We start from the raw sequence: 19,221 nt of genomic DNA, 5'->3' as shown, positions 1-19,221 counted from the left end.
AAAAACGCGCCATGGTATCTCGCAATTGCGACCTTGTATCTCTGAATTCCGACTTTATATCTCGCAATTGCGACATAAAATCTCAGAATTGTGATTTATAATCTCGCAATTGCGACTTAAAAATCCTGCATTGGCTACTTTTTATTTCACATTTGCGACTTCAAAATAGCCCACATTCCATTGTCTCCTTTTGTTATTGTAACGGACTCGGGTTCTAGGGCTTGTGCCCTCGCCTCTCCCACCTTAGTTCGTGCCTCACTGCATTGGCTCGAACCCAGGTATTGCCAGCTGAGCTAAAGAAGACCTTTTTTAAGTAAAAAAAGGTATTGTACCAAAATTGTTTTGCATAGATTTGCATTAATTATAATAATAATAATAATAATAATAATAATAATAATAATAGTTCTTTATTAGCCCTATACAATTTCTTGCATTAGGAATTCGTCCTTTTCGTATATCCCAGCTTTTCTCCATGGAGACACAGACAGGGAGAGAAGCTTGGGGTTAGAGCGCAGGGTTTGCCATTGTAGGGCACCCCTGGAGCAGTTAGGGTTAAGGGCCTTGCCCAGGGGCCCAACGGAGTAGGATTCCTCTGCCGGCCACAGGATTTGAACCGGCAACCTTCCAGTCACAGGCACAGATCCTTAGCCACAGAGCCAACACTCAGTTATGTTATTGTTATTGATATTTTATATTTTTATGTGATTTGGATAATGGATATGTTCTTATTAATAATCTGTTAATTATTTTGGCAAAATACTTCACCCACAAAAGTAAATGGTCTAATACTGCTCCCTCTATTAATGCTTTTAAAGTACAATTCCTTTTTTAATTAAATCCTATTAGAAATTTAAAGAATCAAAAAGGCAAGACATACAATAGAAATACAGTATCTCAAAAGTCCAAGTTTCAGCTTTAATTATTTTGAATTCCTCTGGATGTGAACATATTCTGTCTCCTTTTTTTGGATTTTTGGTGTTTAAATAAAAACTTTTTAAAAGGCCACCGTCCACGATTCCATCCGGGTACTATGGAAGCCCTCCTGGCGGAGATGGGATTCCATAAAAAATAGTGTAATTAATTTGATTTTTATCAGGGCACTTGACAAGACAAGTCTTCAGACCTATGGATCTTATGATCCTGTAAGATTTATGAATATAGTGTAACGGAACGGCCGACATATAGGTCGTAATTCTGCGATATAAAGTCGCAATTCTGAGATACCATAGCGAGTTTTTTTTTTTGCTGCCTGGCGGAAACGGGCTTCCACAGTGTAAAGTAAAGTAAATTTGCTGTGATTGATAGAGATGGGCAGCCTTTTTCTGTTTGCTTTGTAGTAAAATTCTTAGCGCTTGCAAAACGTTCAGTGTAAAAATACATTTTTGATAATACTCCCAAGAATTTTGACAAGCAATACCCACCTGATTCAACTGACAGGTCTCTCAAGATAAGTAATCTCGAAAAAACGAAGCCGAGCAGAAAATCATGCGAACTACAGTACTTTAAAGGCGTCCCAGGCGGTGACGGTAGCCACGTTCAAAATGTCATGGATACTCGCTAAACATGGCAAGCCATTCAGTGATGGTGAACTAGTGAAGAATTAAGTAAAGTAAATAATTCGTAGAATAAAACGTTTACAGCTAAGTAATGACACAGGCGACGAATTGCAGAAATGTCAGCACTTGACAGCGCAGCTAAAGGCTAAAGTTTAGCTGCAGGCGAATCTACGGATATATACCGCATCAATTCGCGCTTCCCTGCCTTCACCTGGGATCTCAGCTTTGTGCAGTCACACAATTAGAGCCTGTCTATGTGGATTTGGTCTCCTCCAGACAGCATCAAGTATCGCATTAATGTGAGTACTATACTGTCAGAGTTAAGAGTGTTACGAATATATATATATAATCAATACCAAAAGTGCTTCTGAAGTTGCACAGCTGATGAAGGACTTCCATCCAAAACATTTTGTTTCTCAAGAAACCTTGTGTACTACACCATAACTTTTCCAACCTCTCTCTATATACATACGTATGGTTAACAGCTATTATGCGCGCAGATAAGGTAGGCCTAGTAGTGATTAATATATGCGGCCCGCGAATCTTGCTTTTAGCCACGGTTGCGGCCCAGTTGATGAATGGGTTGAGATCCACTGCTCCACAACGATAGCATTGATCATTCTAGGATAATACAGTAGACTCGCGTTTTACACGAAATGTGTGTACGCCGTCGGCAAAGAAAGAATAAATTAAATCAAATATTGCGGGCAATTTCACAATGTCACATCAGGCACTGCAAGCACCCGAGCTACGATTTGGGAACTAGTAACAGAGCCTGTAGCACGCCAGTGCTTTCTTTATCATGCCGCATCGCACTCAATACGGCTCGTAAACGAATAAAAATACCCGAAGGGGAAAATTAAGTCAAGAAAACCGCCTGATTTTGAGTTAAAAATCGAGACTAGACAAGTTAAGATGACGGTGACCAGTTTGGCGCGTACATTATGTATGGCGAGAATGAAGTACAGTTAGAGACCTGATGTGTTTATTCCCCGCATTTTATTATTAAATGTTATTCGATCTATTTTGTCTACTGTACAGTACTGTATTTGCCGTATCACTGTTTTTATACTACTTTAAACTACATATACATGAAAATATTTACTATTGATCTTGCTTGTAAGGTTCTGATTATATAGTACGCGATTTGGGGTATACACGAAGGAACCTAATTGCCACGTAAGAAACACAAGTGTACTGTACTATGACTACTCCTGCACATCAGAAAATCGTGTGGTTTTCCTGGAAAGGTATTAAAGAGTATTTACAAGAGAGTTTAGCACCAAGCTGAGAAAGGACTGCAGATCTGGAAAGCGTCTGAAAATCCCAGACTTTGTCCATCCTGTATTGTTTTAAAGTACAGTACATTTCCCCTGAGTGACCTAACTAGCTGCCTTCTTTTTTCCGTCATTCTTCAAAAGGTTCTGGATAACAAAGGATCAAGAGGTTCTTGCAATGATACATGTGAAACGTGAAACAAGATGTCATTATTTGTTCTGGGTTTAGAAAGTCAATATTTTGTGATTTTTTAAATGTTTTTACATGTTTAAGTGATATCAATTCAGTTATAATACAGACATTTTCTTTGATGTCACTTTTCTGTTATTTTGTGTTTGAGTTGGGGGGGGAGTGTTCCAGAGTGGAGGCCTCACAAAAATAACCTAAACTTTACTATAGAAATGTCTCCAATTTTCATTCCATTATATATAGGTTGCATGACATGGGATGAAGGGACACATACTGTCTTTACTGTGAGATCTGGATTAGTGTTTCTGTCATTCTCCGGTTTGTGCTTATATGGGAATACAAATGCATTCCCTAGATCCTGCCTGGATGATTAGGAAGGACAGTTGTGCTATTGGAAAATATCGCTATTCATCCGTGTGTAGTTTGCCATCACGCCTACACACAAACACCCTTGCCCACAGGCGAACTCACCAGCACACACACCCTGAAGAACAAACAAGCACACACTTCCTCCTCAGTACAGGCCGTGAGGGCCTGAGGCTGAGGCACAGCTGAGCTGTTTGAGTCTCCTGAGCAGCTGGGGAAACGAAACTGAAAAGAGAGTGCAGTTCATACACAGAGGCTGGGCGGATCACAGCCAGTCGAGAGGAAGCAGATGGACTCCTGTCACCTACACAGCGGCTGAAATGCAGGTTTTGGAAGAGCCAGTGACAGGGCAAGGCATGAGTGAGCAGAGGTATCTCCAGCAAAAGACGGTAAGAAAACTTTGACCTACATTTAGTTTGTTTTTTCACCTTTTTTAAAGATGACATTTAAATGTTACTAGGTAAAATTACTGTAAGTAGGAATTAACTGACACTGAGGCATAACACTACGCTATACAGAATGTTGCACAAGATTAAAATAGTTTTAAAATCTGACATGCTGATTTTTGTGGTGTAGCTGGCCCTTCAATCCTTGCTCATGCAGTTGAGAGACTGCCATAAAAACATTCTATCAGGGAGAACAGTGAATCTAATTAGGTGTCTGCAGACTGAACAGGGAGTATTATGATTTTTTATGTCGGTTATCAACATTACTGTTCTAATTATTGTTTTCTGTTGAATATATGATCACGTGAGAGCTTTTTAATCTGGGAAGTTTTTATCAGTACCTACCGTGTGTACGAACTGTTTTAGCAAGTATTTACTTTAGTACAGTGTATCTGCTGCCGAAGTCAGTAAACAGCAGCAGATTTTATGATCAAATTGTTGAATTCTGCAATGATCTCCTCAGCCATGGTCTGAGCTCCCCAGCATGGTTACTTCCCAGACAAGGAAGAAAGGCAATTCATCTTCAGTCTAAAGTCTAATTTGGTTAACTGCTGAGCACTCATTCATTTCCAACAGCAAGTCAAACTTTCCAGTGCAGGTTATAGCAGGGAGGCTCAGGACTGCTGTTAAAGGTTTCCATTTGTTGAAATTTGAATCTGTCTGTCCTGTGATGGACTGGTGTCCCATCCAGAGCAAGAGCGGCCCTACCTTCCAACAGATGAGCCTTATCATGACCATCATGCTTGATGGTAGGAGTATCGTGGTTTGGAACTGCTTTGCTGCCTGAGGACCTGGACAGCTCCCCTTCATTGATGTAAACATGGATTTGGCATTGTGTCAGCAAAATCTGGAGGAGAATATCAGGCCATACGTTTGTCATCTGAAGCTGAGCCAAAAGTGGGTCATGTAGCAAGAACCTAAGCAAGCAAGCAGATCCACAACAGAATGGCTGAAGAATTAAAAAATTGCAGTTTGGATTTGCCAAGTCATAGTCCAAACCTAAACTCCATTGAAATGTTGTAGCAGTAACTGAAGTGACTTACAGTAAATGTCACAGACCTGAAGCAGTTCTGTAAGGAAGAATGGGCCACAATTGCTAGACACCGATGAGTGAGACTGATAAACAGTTATAGGAAATTTATAGTTGAAGCCATTAATGCTGAAGGAGGTGCCATAAATAACTAAATCTATAGGTTCACAAACGTATTCTCACAAGTAAATTTATGTTTGGATTATTATGTCTGGTCTTTTTGTTATATATATATATGTATAATGTATAACCTTTTATTAAGACTTTCAATCAAGCAATCAATCAATCAGTCAAAGTTTATTTATCAAATGCACAACAATACAGCATGCAGCATTAGTTGCTGGCAATGAAGTGTCTTGTCTATGAGCTCACCGGGGGGGGATACAAATCACAAAATTATGAATGACAACCTCATGAAGATCTAATTATGTTTTAGGTCTAAAATATCCAAGAATACGGCCCAACCTAGGAGTTTCAAAATCTTTTTTCTCAAGACTGTACACTAGTGAGAAAAGTCACAATGTCAAATGCCAAATCAATCACATTCTCACACAGATTCTTATGAGAATGTTGAGGTTGTCATTCATAACGCACAAGAGGAAAGCATTCAGCACATCCTGCTCATTGATCCTAACAACAAATGATTCTCCATTTGTTATGTTTTCATATTGTTTCTAAATTTGGCTGGTGGCCTTGAAGTTGTGGTTATTCTGAAGAGACTTGATGAGGTTCTTTATTTCCAGGCAGTAATCATTTTCCAGCTGCATTTTGCAAGCATTGTGATCCTTATGAATGATAGCAGTTGACAGTATGTTACACTAATTGAGTCTTCATAGAAGTGGATTGTCATCAGATTGTCAAGCAATAGGCATGAACAAACATAGAGTTTTAAGCAAGAAATAATACAAAGTTGAAAATCATTTTGAGTAGGTCTGCTAGTCAAAGAAATGAAGGTGTTAGAAAGTTCTGGTCTTATATTTCCTTTGTTAAAAAAAATGTAATTTTAGTTTCTTTCACAGGTCATTAAAACTGAGACAATGAGCACATTATCTTTTTACCAAAAACTATTCCTGCAAAACCTGGGTCCGGAATGTCCCTTGGATCTTAATGGAGAAGCTGTGCTACTGACAGATAAAGAGGCGGAGGACAGCAGTTCCAGAGGGGACACCAGTGCTGAGGAAGAGTCCCTCAGGGAGCAAATCTTGGAGCAGGAGCTCTTGATCCTGCCTCGGATACCCCCATTCCGCGAGTGGATAGCCATCAAACAGCTTGTTTTGAAGCAGTGCAATGGAAGAAAGGTACAGATTTTTAAGCATGAGCTGGAAGACTCAGAAAAGAAGAATGTGGTGGTGGTTGTGGGGTTCAAAGAGGCTGTTGAAAAAGCAAAGAAGATGATCTCAGAGTATTTGGACTTCCAGGACCTCACAACAGAGCTGGTGCCATTTGGAGATGTGAAAGAGCACCTGCTGAGATATTTCAGCGGAAAACCAAACACTCTGAAAGCACAGATAAGAACAATGTTAGAAATAGGAGTAGAATACAAAGTTTTGGAGTCAGGAATTGAGATCAAGGGCACCACCACGAGTGTGAAGAGAGCTAAAGAGGTAATCAGCAGGATGCTGTTGAGAGAACAGAGGCAGTCAGATGTCCAAACAAGGATTATGAAAAATGCTGGAATTAAGATACATGAGATCTTTCTGACTCCCCAGGGTCTTCACATCTTTTTTTGCTTTGGTCAGCAAGTGTCCCTCCTTTGTGCTGAAGCACTCATTATCCAGGAGAGAGACCAATCGATGCTTCCGGGGTTGTATGACACAGAGGAGGTTGTGAGTAAAACGGCAGGGGTCATGCTGACCTCCCGAAGAAGAGTAACAGATCATGGGAAGCTGCAGAGAATCATCACACTGTACTGGAGATTGAACGGTAGTTGTAGCAATAACAGTTGTGCTGTCCTGCTGGGGAGTGCAATAACTTTAGCTTTGGAGTACCTTCAGCGCCAAGACATTGAATCAGTGGCAATGCTCTGTCCGCTCATTGGACCACAGGGTGAACCTACGCAGGCCAAAAGTTTATTGGCTGCGCTGGAGGATTTCAGCAGAAGGTGCTTTTTATTCCCCAGTTCTTGGTTGTCTGTGTTCCTGGTGTCAAATGAGAAGGAAGAGGCCAAAGAGCTGGAAAAAATCTTGGAGAGCTGCTGGTGCCCCATGCCTGAAAGGAAAGACAAGGATTATGAATTTTTAGATGAATGCTGGGATGGTATCTCTTCACAGATAGTGTGTGAAAGTTTGGAGGAAACCAAGGTGAGGAAGCATCTCTGTGTGCATAACTATCTCTGGGATGATACTGACTTTTTGCTGTGTTTGTGTTTGTGTTCATGTCCATAAATACTTTGCATGTCTGCTCTTTGGTAAATATCACCATATAGCATCTCTAGGCTGTGCAAGTTGGATAAGCAGCAAGAATTGTGCTGATGTTGGAAAATGATCTTAATTTTGATGTTTGCAAGACATATTATGGGACGAAGTTTGGGAAATTGTCCTGCAGTGGTACTTCACATCTCTTGGGTCCTCAAGGGGGCACCTTCTGTGTTGAGATTGCACATCCTCCCATGTTTCCTACCAACTTCTAAATACATGCTGGTGGTCTAAACCACCCCCCAAGTACTTGTGTTTGTGCCTGCCTTACCATGAACAGGACCCCCACCAGTGTAGTCTCACCTTGCGCCCTGTGCTTCTGGCATATGTTTTTGCCAGAAGCAAAATCATGCTTCTGGCATATGCAACCTGCCTGCAATAACTGTAAGTAATTTTCTGATAATGGCTAAATGGAATACACATTATTATTTATTTCTGTGTACTGTATTTAGTTGTGGTATGTTTTTTATTTACTGTCAGTTTCACTGTTGATTTGTTTTGAGTGATTCTGCTTCTGTATGCCTGCTTGCTACTTAGTTTTTCCATCCCTCATAATCATTATTTTGAATATTATTTTTAATCTTACCATGAACCCAGACTATAGACGGTAATATTTAAAGCATATATTTGGATACTTAAAATATGCATATATGTGTAGTTTAAAAACAGAGATCAGTGATTTTTTAAAACTATTTAGATGTGGGGATTTATTTTTCACTTGCCCACGTCTGTCTGTCTCTGTCTTTTCAGTGCTTCTTTTCCTCTGCTCCCTGTTCTCCAGCTGGAGACGGGATGTGACCTTTGTGGACAGCTGCCCTTCCTTTCTTTCTTCCCCTGGCTCCTGGATTTCTGCAGGTTCACAGCTCTGTCCGCTTTCAGCTTTCCTGTTTTTTGCCTTATTTAAAGCTCCTTTCAACAGCGTGACTGCTCTGCTCAGGACTGCGCAAAATCCAGACTGCAAGGTCCACAATTCATCCATGTTATGTTCTAACTTGAATTCCTAAACTGGTTCATTAAAACAAATTATTTATAGTAATGATCACATATGCTCCCAGAGTGGGAAATCCTACAGTTTATAAGTCTCTTTATAATCATGCAGTGTAGTGCTAAATGCCACAGCTCATAAGCATGGAGGAATTTGTAGTAGGTAGGTGGATTTAACCACTGCCCTATAAACTGGAGGATTCAGAATTGTTCAGGCTGATTGAAGACGTTCTTAAAACAACATGATGCCAGCTGTAGTGGTCTGAAATTGAAATCATCATCCCTTCACCTGTTGCACCCTTTCCTTCATTTCAGACAGATGTGCTTGTACTTCCTGTATCCTTGTCAGATGCAACGAACTCAATAAAGGTGTCCTCACTAGCTCCCATCCAGATCAAGGGAATGCTGGAAAAACTGCTGGCTAGTAGCAGTTCTCTGGTCACCTTGTTACAGAAAGGAAATATTGTTCCAGTGTCATGCCAAACAACATGTTTCGACTGCAAGTACTTCTTCCTGGTGGCCAACTGGGAAGATCCAAGTGGCCAAGCTGAGGTTTGTCCCTGTGTGTTTGTATTTGTTTACAGGTGAGGTTACTGTCTGCAGAATTGTCTTCTACTATATGTAAGTAATGTTGCATTGTTTTCATCTTCTCAGTGAGTGCTGCGCTGTTTTTTTCTTCTATGTAACTGTGATGTCACTGTGATTGTTAAGCAGGTTGAGAACTAACAGAACTCTTTTTACACAGGGGCTAAGGAACCTGCTGCACGAGTGTCTTGAGCTGTGTCAAAATTCTTTCTTCACCTCCCTGGCATTTCCGGTGCTGGACCTGCGGAACAGAGGGGTGACAATATCCCAGTCACTGCTCTGGCTGCTGGAGGGGCTGCAGCAGTTTCACCGTGTGAACAAGGCCACCTGGCTGCATTCCCTGAGGCTGGTCCTTAGTCCAGACTGTGGGGAGGAAACCATGGTAAGCTCTGCTCCGCAGAACTGCACACTGTCTGGTCCCTTCAGGCCAAATTGTTCAACTTTTGCATTTCTTTTAAAGTAACACCTGCCTGAAAAGCAGGGGCAGGTGGCACATCATTCAGTAAATAATTAAAATAATGAAATATTCAAATGGGGAATAAAAAATCATGGAATTACTCGAAGACCAGCTTTACAGGTAACAGTCAGCTGGTCAAAACACAATTAAAAACACTGAGCTTTGAAATAAACTTAAAACTACTGGGAGTATGTAGTATAACTGGTCCAGAAACCTAGGACCTAGGAGTAACTTTTTCCAGTTTAAAGAAAGATTCAAGGCAAGAAAGGAATCCTACTGCTATGCCCAAGAGCAGAAACAGAGTTACTGTATCTAGATCTCCCTGTTGTTATCAGCCAGAACTGTTGTTGTTTGGCAGTCCAATATCATGGCTTAGGGTTTCAGAAGTATTTCAAAATTCATTCCTGCACTAATTCATAGTCTTAGTTCTCTTTGGCATTCTACTCAGATATAATTCTCACAAAGAGCTAGGTGCTCATCTGGCAGGCACAGAATGCAGTTTGTGCCATTAACCATCACATATGGGCCAATGCATTTGCCTTGCTGCATGTCAGCAATAAAAGAGGACTGCAAGAATGACCTATTTCTGTAACAGCCTCCCGGATGTCTACTTTTACAGGTAATGAAGGCTACAGAAGGTCCTGAAGGTAAGTAGCACAAAACCTAGTTTTGAACACGTATACTCTCTAGCAGGGTCTTTTGTGTCGGCTTGCATGTACAACAGGCATATCATCCTGCAACTCACACCTGGCAACCCACTGAATCTAAGCAGGTGTGAGCCTGGTTAGTACCTGCTGGAAGAGGTGTTAGTGGGGCCAGCAGGGGCCGCTCGCCCTGCAGTCTATGTGGGTCCTCATGCCTCAGTATAGTGATGGGGACACTATACTGTTAAAAGGCAACGTCCTTTGAATGAGACTTAAAACTGAGGTCCTGACCCTCTGTGGTCATTAAAATAGTAGGGGTGTAACCCCGGTGTCCTGGCCAAATTTCCCATTGGTCCTTACCAATCATGGCCTCCTAATAATCCCCCTCTATGAATTGGCTTCATTACTCTGCTCTCCTCCCCACTGAGAGCTGGTGTGTGGGGAGCGTTCTGGTGCACTATGGCTGTCGTCGCATCATCCAGGTGGAGCTACACATTGGTGGTGGTGGAAGGGATCCCCATTACCTGTAAAGCGCTTTGAGAGGAGTGTCCAGAAAAGCGCTATATAAGTGTAAGCAATTATTGTTATTGCCATGGGAAGAAATATACTGAATTTTGCAGAAATCTGAAAACATGATTAATGGAAAAAATGTAACTTCTACCATGTTACACATAGATGGGTTTCATTTTCTTTTAATATCTAATATTGTTCTAATTTGTGGAATTTATTACTTCACATTTTATTCTTTTTACAGAAATTATTGGGTCCTTTATTTTTGATGACCCTATGTTCATTCAGTATCTTCAAGACTTCAGAGATGTCTTTGTAGAAATGTTCAGTTATCTCTTGCTTTCTGGTATAAAGCTTGAGATATTCCAGCAATCGCAACAACCATGCTTCCTGGCCACCCCTGCTTCATCGCCAGAGCTGACCTTCGGCCCCTTGGCACGATGGAGGAAGGCTGTCATGGACTCTTACAGCCTGTTGAGGAGGAGGTATGTTGTGAGAAAGGAGGACCTCTCTTGCTGGATGAACCCATTAAGCAGCACCCCACCTCTGCAGGTAAAAGGATCCAACAGAGTGTATGAGGAAGGCAAGGTCTTGGTGGGGCCAGTGGAGGAAGTTGAGAAGATTTTGAAGGTAGTTGTGGTGCAGGAATTCCACACTAACCTGTGCTGTCCAGCCACCCAAAAAGCGGCCATGAGGGCTTTCCGCACCCTCAAAGAGAAAGAGACAGTTGAATTGAATTGCCCAGAGGTTTCGATATCCGCCTCCAAGGACCTGAAGGGAAAACCTCTTTTTGTTTTGCAAGGACCCCTGGAAGCAGTCAACACAGTCCGAGAGGTTTTCCTGAACTTGTTTTGTCAAGCCCTGCTCTCCATCCCTATCCAGGAAAACCTGTCTCCCTACCAGTGCTCATTTCTGAAGATGGTGGATCTGGAAGTTTTTTCCGAGGAGGTTCTCCACTCCAGAGAAATCTGTGCCAAATTAGATTTCCAGAAAAACGAGATTTTCTTGAATGGGAAGTCCCAGGAGGATTGTACCCAGGGTTTTAATGTGCTGAAAGTCCTTCTCCAAGAAGCGGCCATAGGGATAAGCTCTTCAGACCAAAAGGCTACCCTGGACAGCAAGTGGAAAGACTTCCTTCGTGAGCTCTCCAGCAGGCTGAACACGAGCAGGAGGAAGGTGGTCTTCCACATAGCTCAGAAACAGGGGTGTCCTGCCACTGAGGTGAAGTTGGTGGGATTCAGGGCTGAGATTTTAGCTGCCAAGAGTTCAATTAATGACTATTTGTATCTGAATGCTCAAATCACAAACATGCTGGAGTTCACACAGCCCCACCTAGTGGAAGCTGGAAGTCAGCTGCCCAGCATTATGGAGTGGCAGAGTTTAGGTGCTGTGGTGAGTACTAGCTTGTGACACACCTACTTTTTGGAGGCAGATTTCAGCTGTTTCCATTTTATATTTATAGTTTATGTTTTTACTGTTTACTACTGAAAGTCTTTTTGTCTATGGCTTTTTAATTTTCTTTGCTTTTACTATAGTGTTTGTATCATCAGTGAATTTTACTACTTTGCTAACTATTTCAGAATCAAGATAATTGACATAAACAGGAAGAGCAGAGATTACGTTGCCTCATTCTCTGAGCATTCACAACATATTTGCACTCCTTGTTTCCTATCCATTATTCAGTTCAAAACCCAAAGACATGCCTACAATTTAAAGAATATTTTGTAAAAGCCTTCAGGAAATGTATTTATATGATATCATAAACTCCACTCTAATCCAGTTTGATACAATTGATACAATTTGTCAGAATAATACATTAGTAACGCATGAATATTTGTATCTTAAAACAGGACAATCATAAGCATCTATAATACAGTGCACAGTATAATCCTTAAATTAAAGCACTTACAGAGATGATTGCCAGTTTAATCACTCAGTCAGATTAGAACAGGGGTCTTTGGTCCTTTTGAACATCCAGATTTTGTTTTAAATGATCTCTTGAATAATCTGTCTATCTGCCTGAATTGCTCCATGACTTACATATACTGGTTACTTTAAAAACTTGCTAGACTAGAACTACAGTGACTCAGAAACACTATAGTATCTGAGCTGGATAAAGTCTCCACAAAATAAACATTTCTGAAACACAACACTCTGGGTACCTTCCCCTTACACCTGCCCTGGTAAACTCTCCAGCAGGTTGATGTGCAGGTGCAAGATGGTCACCTTCTGCAGATCATTGTGTCTGGAAGGAGGGTGGATGTCCTGGAAGTGCTGCCGCTCATCAGCCAGGACTTGGAGGCAGTTGTTCAGAGGGTCCTGAGGATCACCCGGCCCTGGGCTACAGAATATTTCCGCAGGCTAACGGGGGCTGAGGTACTGGAGTCTCTTCGACAGAACCAGCACTGCCTGATCCAGGTCAAGGATTACAGCAGACCAGCAGACGTGCCGAATTCCGAATCCGGGGCCTCCACAAGACAGGTAAGATTAGCGGACCGCTGTGGATGTACCCTGCTCTTCCGGGCTGCGTGTTGGAAACCCACCTGGATCTGCATCCCTCCACCAGAGTCGGCTAATGTTTGTCAGCCTCTTTCAATCCGATAGCCTTGTGTGCTGATTAAAGGCTACATGGCAGTGCTCTTCAGTAGGCAACCCCTACATCAACTCCAACACGTCTTTGACCTTCTAGGGCAGCATCACGGTCTTCACTATAAGAACTGAAATTGTAGATTTACACAGGGAACTTTCATCCTTTCCATCCTTCCATGCACTTTTCACTCCTACATTACATTTATTTTTTATTTGGAAACGATGGGGCACAATCTTCATTATTCGTGACATGATGTATTTCACTCAGATTTATAAGTGAGTTTCCTTTCTTGCCCTTGGACAGGTGTCCAAAAAAGGAACAAAATAAGAAGCCTAGAATAAAACTATCTTAATAGGTATTAATGTCACCTCAATAATTTTTCAAGACCGTGGCACGTAGTTATTTGTTTTTGTTCCTTGAATATATTCTGCCAGCATGTTTATGCTTCATTATGGGGAATAATAATTATAACCATGAACAACAGTCAGGAAGAGTTGTGACCATTGACTGGAGGCAGACGCATTACACTGTGAGCAGCGTCTTTTGGCCCTTCGTGATATTGCCTAATCTCGCCTGCCAAGATACAACAAGTCTGTGAGTTGTATCAGCTGATGTTGATACCCAGGCCTCTGACAGTGAGAGATGCCATGTTGTCCCCTGTGGAAACCAGAAACTGCAGCCTGGGTAACAGTATCTGGTACTGCCAGCTTTGGGAATTCACGAGTAGAGGCTCTTCCTTGGCTGTGTTGGGTTTTAATATAAAATATGCTCTAAATATTCATGTTTCCTGTTGTCTATAAACTGTTTCCTTAAAGGACCAGCAGGGGGAAGTTTCTCTGCAGGAGGGAAGAGAAGAACAAGAGGGGATAGATGATGGTAAGCAAGGCATTCTTTCAGTTTCCGTCTGCCAGGAGTTTCAGTGCCCTGCCACTAATACGAACAGTAAGATATGTGAACGTGTGCAGGTTGAATGAAAACTAAAATAAACAGACAGCTCATGACACAATGACATCAGAGCGTTGACATGTTAAAGATTTTTTTTCTATTCTCTTCTTATTTTCTAAGGAAGTGTAGAAGGTGTTGATATTCAAGTGACTGGTAAGCTGGCTGATGCTGAGAGTGCTTTAGAGGCTATTACAAGAGATTTCCACTCAGCACATATACGAGACATCATCATTGACCTACACGCCGGCAAGCTGAGCCCAGAGCAACTCGGTACAGTCAAGAGACAGAACAGCGTGACCCTTCGTCAGTACACAGACTCTATTTCTATCAAAGGTCTTCCTAATAGCGTTGCACAAGCCCGCATACATCTTGAAGAGTTGTTGGAGGAGATACGTTTGTCTGTAAGCCACCCTTTTTTTTACCTGATTGTCTAGAATTCTTTTTTTCCTAAAATGAAATCACTTTTTATTAAGTGATAAGTTTTGTCTATGTGCACAACAGGAAGTCCGGCAGTCCATTTACAGGAACTCCCTGAACTTGTTAGAAAAGGGTCATTCCGAAGTGGAAGGTAGGTGGGTTTCATCTTATGTGAACCAATTATAAAACATGGATACATTTTCAAGAGTACGAGGGGTTCTTCATTTAGTCACAAGAAACAAGGTGAGAAAAAAAATAAATGGAAGGAAGGATCACACTGCAGCCTTTACCTGCCCTCTCATCATAAACGTTGATTCAGAAATCCATACTGACAGTCGTGCTGAATTTAACTTTTGGTCCAAAGTTAAAGGGTGTCCACTTCAGCAATTAGTTTTGAGGGCATCTTTTCTGTGTTGAGCCTGGTGTTGGCATGTGCTAATGTCTCTAGTGAAATTACTTCCCATGCAGCCTACAGCCTCCCTCCGTATTGGGACAGTATGAATGGGAGCACATTCCTCAAGGTGGCACTGCGGCCTGACTCCAAGGAGTACCAGGTTGTCAGGGAGCTCTTTAATGAGACTGCCAACGCATATACTGTAACAAAGGTAAGTGAATGAATAAAGAAAAAAAATAATTTTACTCAAGAACAGCAATTCAGCAGCCCCACCCCCCAGTGAAATGAAAATATCTACACTATATGAATCATATTGTCCAGTTTTGAATTTACCTTTTGTTCCAGCAGGAAAGTATTTTTGATCTAATGTCCTTTCTAAAAACTTTCTTGCCGATCAGTATCAGTTATTTACATAGCAAGTATTTCTACATCATTCCTTACAGGTCTTTTTTTTCTCAATATTATTTTACCTAATACTTTTAGTATATACTTTTCTCAGATTTTAAGAAAACATTGACTCATGAGCAGTGCTAAACTGGCCATGTTGCTGAAGCTGATGACTTAAGATCTTTAAAAGAACAGGTGAATCCGTGACCAATAAGCTACTGACAACCACATGAGCAAGGCGGACTGAATTGCCTTCTGTTGTCTGTATGTGTTCTACTGGTTAGCAGTCAAACCACCTGCTGTTGTTTCCAACAGATTGAGAGAATACAGAACCTGTTCTTGCGCCGGGCCTATGAGCTGAAATGGCAGCACATGAAGCAGAAGAATGGGCAGGACCATGTCAGAGAGAAGTTTCTCTTCCATGGAACACAGAAAGCAGCCTGTTCCTCCATTGAGAAGAGCGGATTCAACAGGAGCCATTCTGGGCAAAACGGTGGGGACTCAGACACCGACCTTTTCTATTTTATCTGCATCATTATACATTATACATTGTACATATTGTACATTATAGAGTGTACTTAATGAGTTTTTTATAGTCTTAAGTAAGGTCTGTAGATATTTTGTCAGGTTTATGTTAAATTTTGGTTTCTGTGGCTGGTTTTTGGAACTAAATAAAGTGCACCATTCTGACTTATATTATCTGACCCAAAAATCAGTGGTGTTTCAATATGAACATAAACTGAAAAAAAAATACACCAGCAATAGACTCTTGAAGACATCTTTGTGAAGAATTATTTTTCTCAAAAATACATTCTTTGATGTACAGTATTTACCTGCTACATTTACATCTGTAAGACAGCAATGCCCCCAACATGTCTGAAGAAAGTTGATATTCCAAATGGAGAATTTTAAGCAGAAATTAAGTAAAAAATATAAAAACACTAATTTTCTGACAAGGTAGTGTTATTGTTCCAACTAGACAATCAATTGGTAAAAGTTGGTTTTGCAAGGAAGGTCTTAGCTGGCAGGAGGAATATTGTAAACACACACATAACATGAATTTGATAACTATTTGCCAGTTCAGCATTGCCATATACATAAATGCACAACCAAATCTCAATTTATAGACCAAATTATATGTTTTTCTCAGGTTTCAAACATGTTTCTCTCAATTTCAAGGTTTGGTCTCACAGATTAAAGAATGGGCTGTAATTTTCAGTCAGGGCTCCAGATTCCAGAACTGAGATTTGTCTTGTTTATCACTTCAGCAGCTGGGCAGATTAGAGTGATGAGCTCACAGCAGATTATCTTGTGTTTCTTATTCTGTAGTGCTTTGGTAAATATTGACACCAATGAACAGAATAAAACTTGTAACTTCCTCAGGGGTTTCACAGAAGCCTTTCACTCAGAGTTCAGAGGATTTAATTGCCTCTTTTACTAAATAGTATGTTGAAATTTCCTTGTTTCCCACAGGAACGGCTTGTGGCAGTGGTGTCTACTTCGCTGTAGAAGCACAGTACTCGACTAATCATGCATTTTCCAGGCCAGAACGAGATGGCAGTAAATGCATGTTATTGGCTCGTGTGCTGACAGGGTTTTATACCTCTGGAAGATTACACATGAAAGTTCCTCCTCTTCGTTCGCTCCATGACTCCTATGACAGCCTGGTGGATAACCTCTACAATCCCACTATGTTTGTTATCTTCCATGATGACCAGGCTTACCCAGACTACCGGATAGTATTCCAGTAATGCGCCAGCTGGGAGCATCTGACACAAAACGCCTTTTTCATTATTGACTTTCAAAATGGTGTTCATCCTGAAATTAGCACAACAATGTGCAGGTGTTTATTATATTATAAAAATAATTACAAAGTTTAAACTTAATTATGAATGTAAATTGTTGTATTGTAATGATAGCAACTAGCAACTAAAAATTAAGAGATGGATAAACTGGACAAAATCATAACTGGTTAATACTGTTCTATTCAGCAATTTATTATTAATGATGACCTCTCCATATATTGTATCTTAAGAAACAAAACTGTCAGCATTTACTCTGTAACCTCTTTGTTTTTAGAATAAATGGTCTCTGTTCTTTCCTAATGCATTTTTATTTTGTGTTTTCTGCCCTCTGCAGGATAATCTGCATGCTGCAGTTCTTATCAATCAGTTTATACAAAGTATTGCACCAAAGTTAAAACCAATTGTACTTGACTTGATTGAGGTACATTGCCACACTTCCTAAGAAGGCCCTTCTACTCCTCTGGAGGCTGTTAAATGTTATTAGTTGTTGTGGGTAGGTCTTTGGACCTATGCCTGACTGGGTGTGGATTCAAGTCCCCACTGCAGACACTGCTGTTATATTCCTGAACAAAGAACTTTACCCCACTTGCTCTAGTTCACCCAGCTGTATAATTGGGGACCAGCCTTGCTGGGCCCTGGGATGGATCAGATGGATTAGATTGCTCACTAGTCCAGTTAATGCAACAGGAACCAGGACAAGCTCTGGCCTAATCAGCAGCTGTTGCTCTTGTATGGACTTACAGTATCTTTGATTCTGTCATGATCACTACCTACTGCTTCAACTTACTTTTTCCTTAGAGGTGTCCCATCCCCTTGCTGAACAGATCCAGCATCACGTTTATAGATCTGACAGGATCAGGCTAGAACAGAGATGTGCAATCCTGATACTGATCCTTAGGGCCCAGCGTGTCTATCGGTCCCATTAAGTCATTACTGAACTCATTTAGGGTAAGAGCCGAGTTGGAATGAAAATTGCAGTCCAACCATTCCTCCCGGAACAGAAGGATTGCCCTTCCCTGTTCTAGCCTTCTAAAAGATGATACTGTACATCTACTAAGAACAGGGTCTTGCAGGGTGCCAGATGGAACTACCTTTATAAAGCAGGAAGAGTACCAAACCTGGACAAATTCTGTCAGTTGTAAACCATGCCTAAACAATTCCAGTAAAACCAACAACTGGTTCTAATGTATTCAGCAAGTTTCTAATGTATGATCATCTTTATTAAATGGAGCACTAGGGGCCAGCAGCACAAGTATGGATAGAAAAACACTGGGTAAGCAGTCATCAGCAGATCATCTGTGATCCTAACAAGTTTTTTATCTTTATTTACAGCTAGATGATCTACAGAATGACCATTTTCTTGAGCCTCTGTCACAAAGGGAAAGCTTGATGCTGGACAATAATCACTGAGAGGGCTGAGCAGGCTATAGTCTTAGCTCTGCTTTTTAAAAAATAAGGATAATAACACAAATGCTGAGGAAAATATTCTGAATTGTAATATCGACAAACCTCTTCTAATTCATCATCCGATGTGCTCAGTGATACTGTCCCACAGCACTGCAGGTTCTTTGTCGATGGTGTAAATAATGATATTATGTCATAATAATATTACTGTAGACTGCGGAACTGCTCAGTTGACACCCCAGCTAGGGTTAGGGTTACCATTCACTTACAATTCATAAGCACAGCGCTGCATTTTGGGGCCCAAGTCAGCTTTAGGACGAGTGATTTTCTGCGACTTTTTGGTACCTGGAAGGCGTGGTACACTACTCGGTAATTGTATCTCAAAACTGAGTAGGTGATCAAAAGTTGTAACCAAGCATTGTTCAATCTAACATATTTGCAATAGCTTTTGTCAATGGTTTTGATTGTTTCACGCTCATAGGTTTTAGGTTTGGGGAACATGTCAAAATCCAATGCCTGGTGAGGTTCAGATATACTGTAGACTGAGCTACTGCTCAGTTGACACCCCAGCTAGGGTTAGGGTTACCATTCATGTACTAGACAATTTCACAATTGTTAGACAACATAGACTTATTTTCACTTAGACAATTGTTAAGCACATCGCTGGATTTTGGGGCCAGAGTCAGCTTTAGGACAAGTAATTTTTTGAGCCTATCTGAATTTTTTTTTCCGGAGTCTTTCCGGTGCTTGGTGCACCACTTGGTAATTGTATCCCAAAACTTAGTCGGTCTGTAACCTAGCATTATTGAATCTAATATAT

General features: G+C 41.0%; 1 protein-coding gene across 6 annotated transcripts; it reads left to right on the top strand.

Moving 5' to 3' along the window:
- Positions 1 to 1,271: 1,271 nt before the first annotated feature.
- On the top strand, positions 1,272 to 17,297 carry LOC102687816 (uncharacterized). 6 transcript variants are annotated; one of them, XM_015340288.2, is made up of 14 exons: positions 1,272 to 1,855; positions 3,632 to 3,778; positions 5,885 to 7,165; positions 8,579 to 8,815; positions 9,009 to 9,230; positions 9,925 to 9,952; positions 10,704 to 11,851; positions 12,656 to 12,940; positions 13,865 to 13,925; positions 14,115 to 14,395; positions 14,496 to 14,562; positions 14,880 to 15,016; positions 15,508 to 15,685; positions 16,666 to 17,297. In XM_015340288.2, the coding sequence occupies exons 1-14, from the start codon at positions 1,811 to 1,813 to the stop codon at positions 16,941 to 16,943; spliced, it is 4,395 nt and encodes a 1,464-aa protein (XP_015195774.2). In that variant the 5' UTR covers positions 1,272 to 1,810; the 3' UTR covers positions 16,944 to 17,297. The 6 variants fall into 6 exon arrangements, with proteins under 6 accessions (XP_015195774.2, XP_015195772.2, XP_015195776.2 ...); XM_015340286.2 differs by having other exon boundaries at positions 5,873 to 7,165; XM_015340290.2 differs by having other exon boundaries at positions 3,485 to 3,778; positions 5,873 to 7,165.
- The last annotated feature ends 1,924 nt before the right edge of the window (positions 17,298 to 19,221 follow it).

Source organism: Lepisosteus oculatus, chromosome 3, assembly GCF_040954835.1.
Source record: "Lepisosteus oculatus isolate fLepOcu1 chromosome 3, fLepOcu1.hap2, whole genome shotgun sequence".
NCBI classification, from domain to species: domain Eukaryota; kingdom Metazoa; phylum Chordata; class Actinopteri; order Semionotiformes; family Lepisosteidae; genus Lepisosteus; species Lepisosteus oculatus.
The sequence above is the reverse complement of the archived record's forward strand: the minus strand, read 5'-3'. Positions and strand labels throughout refer to the sequence as shown.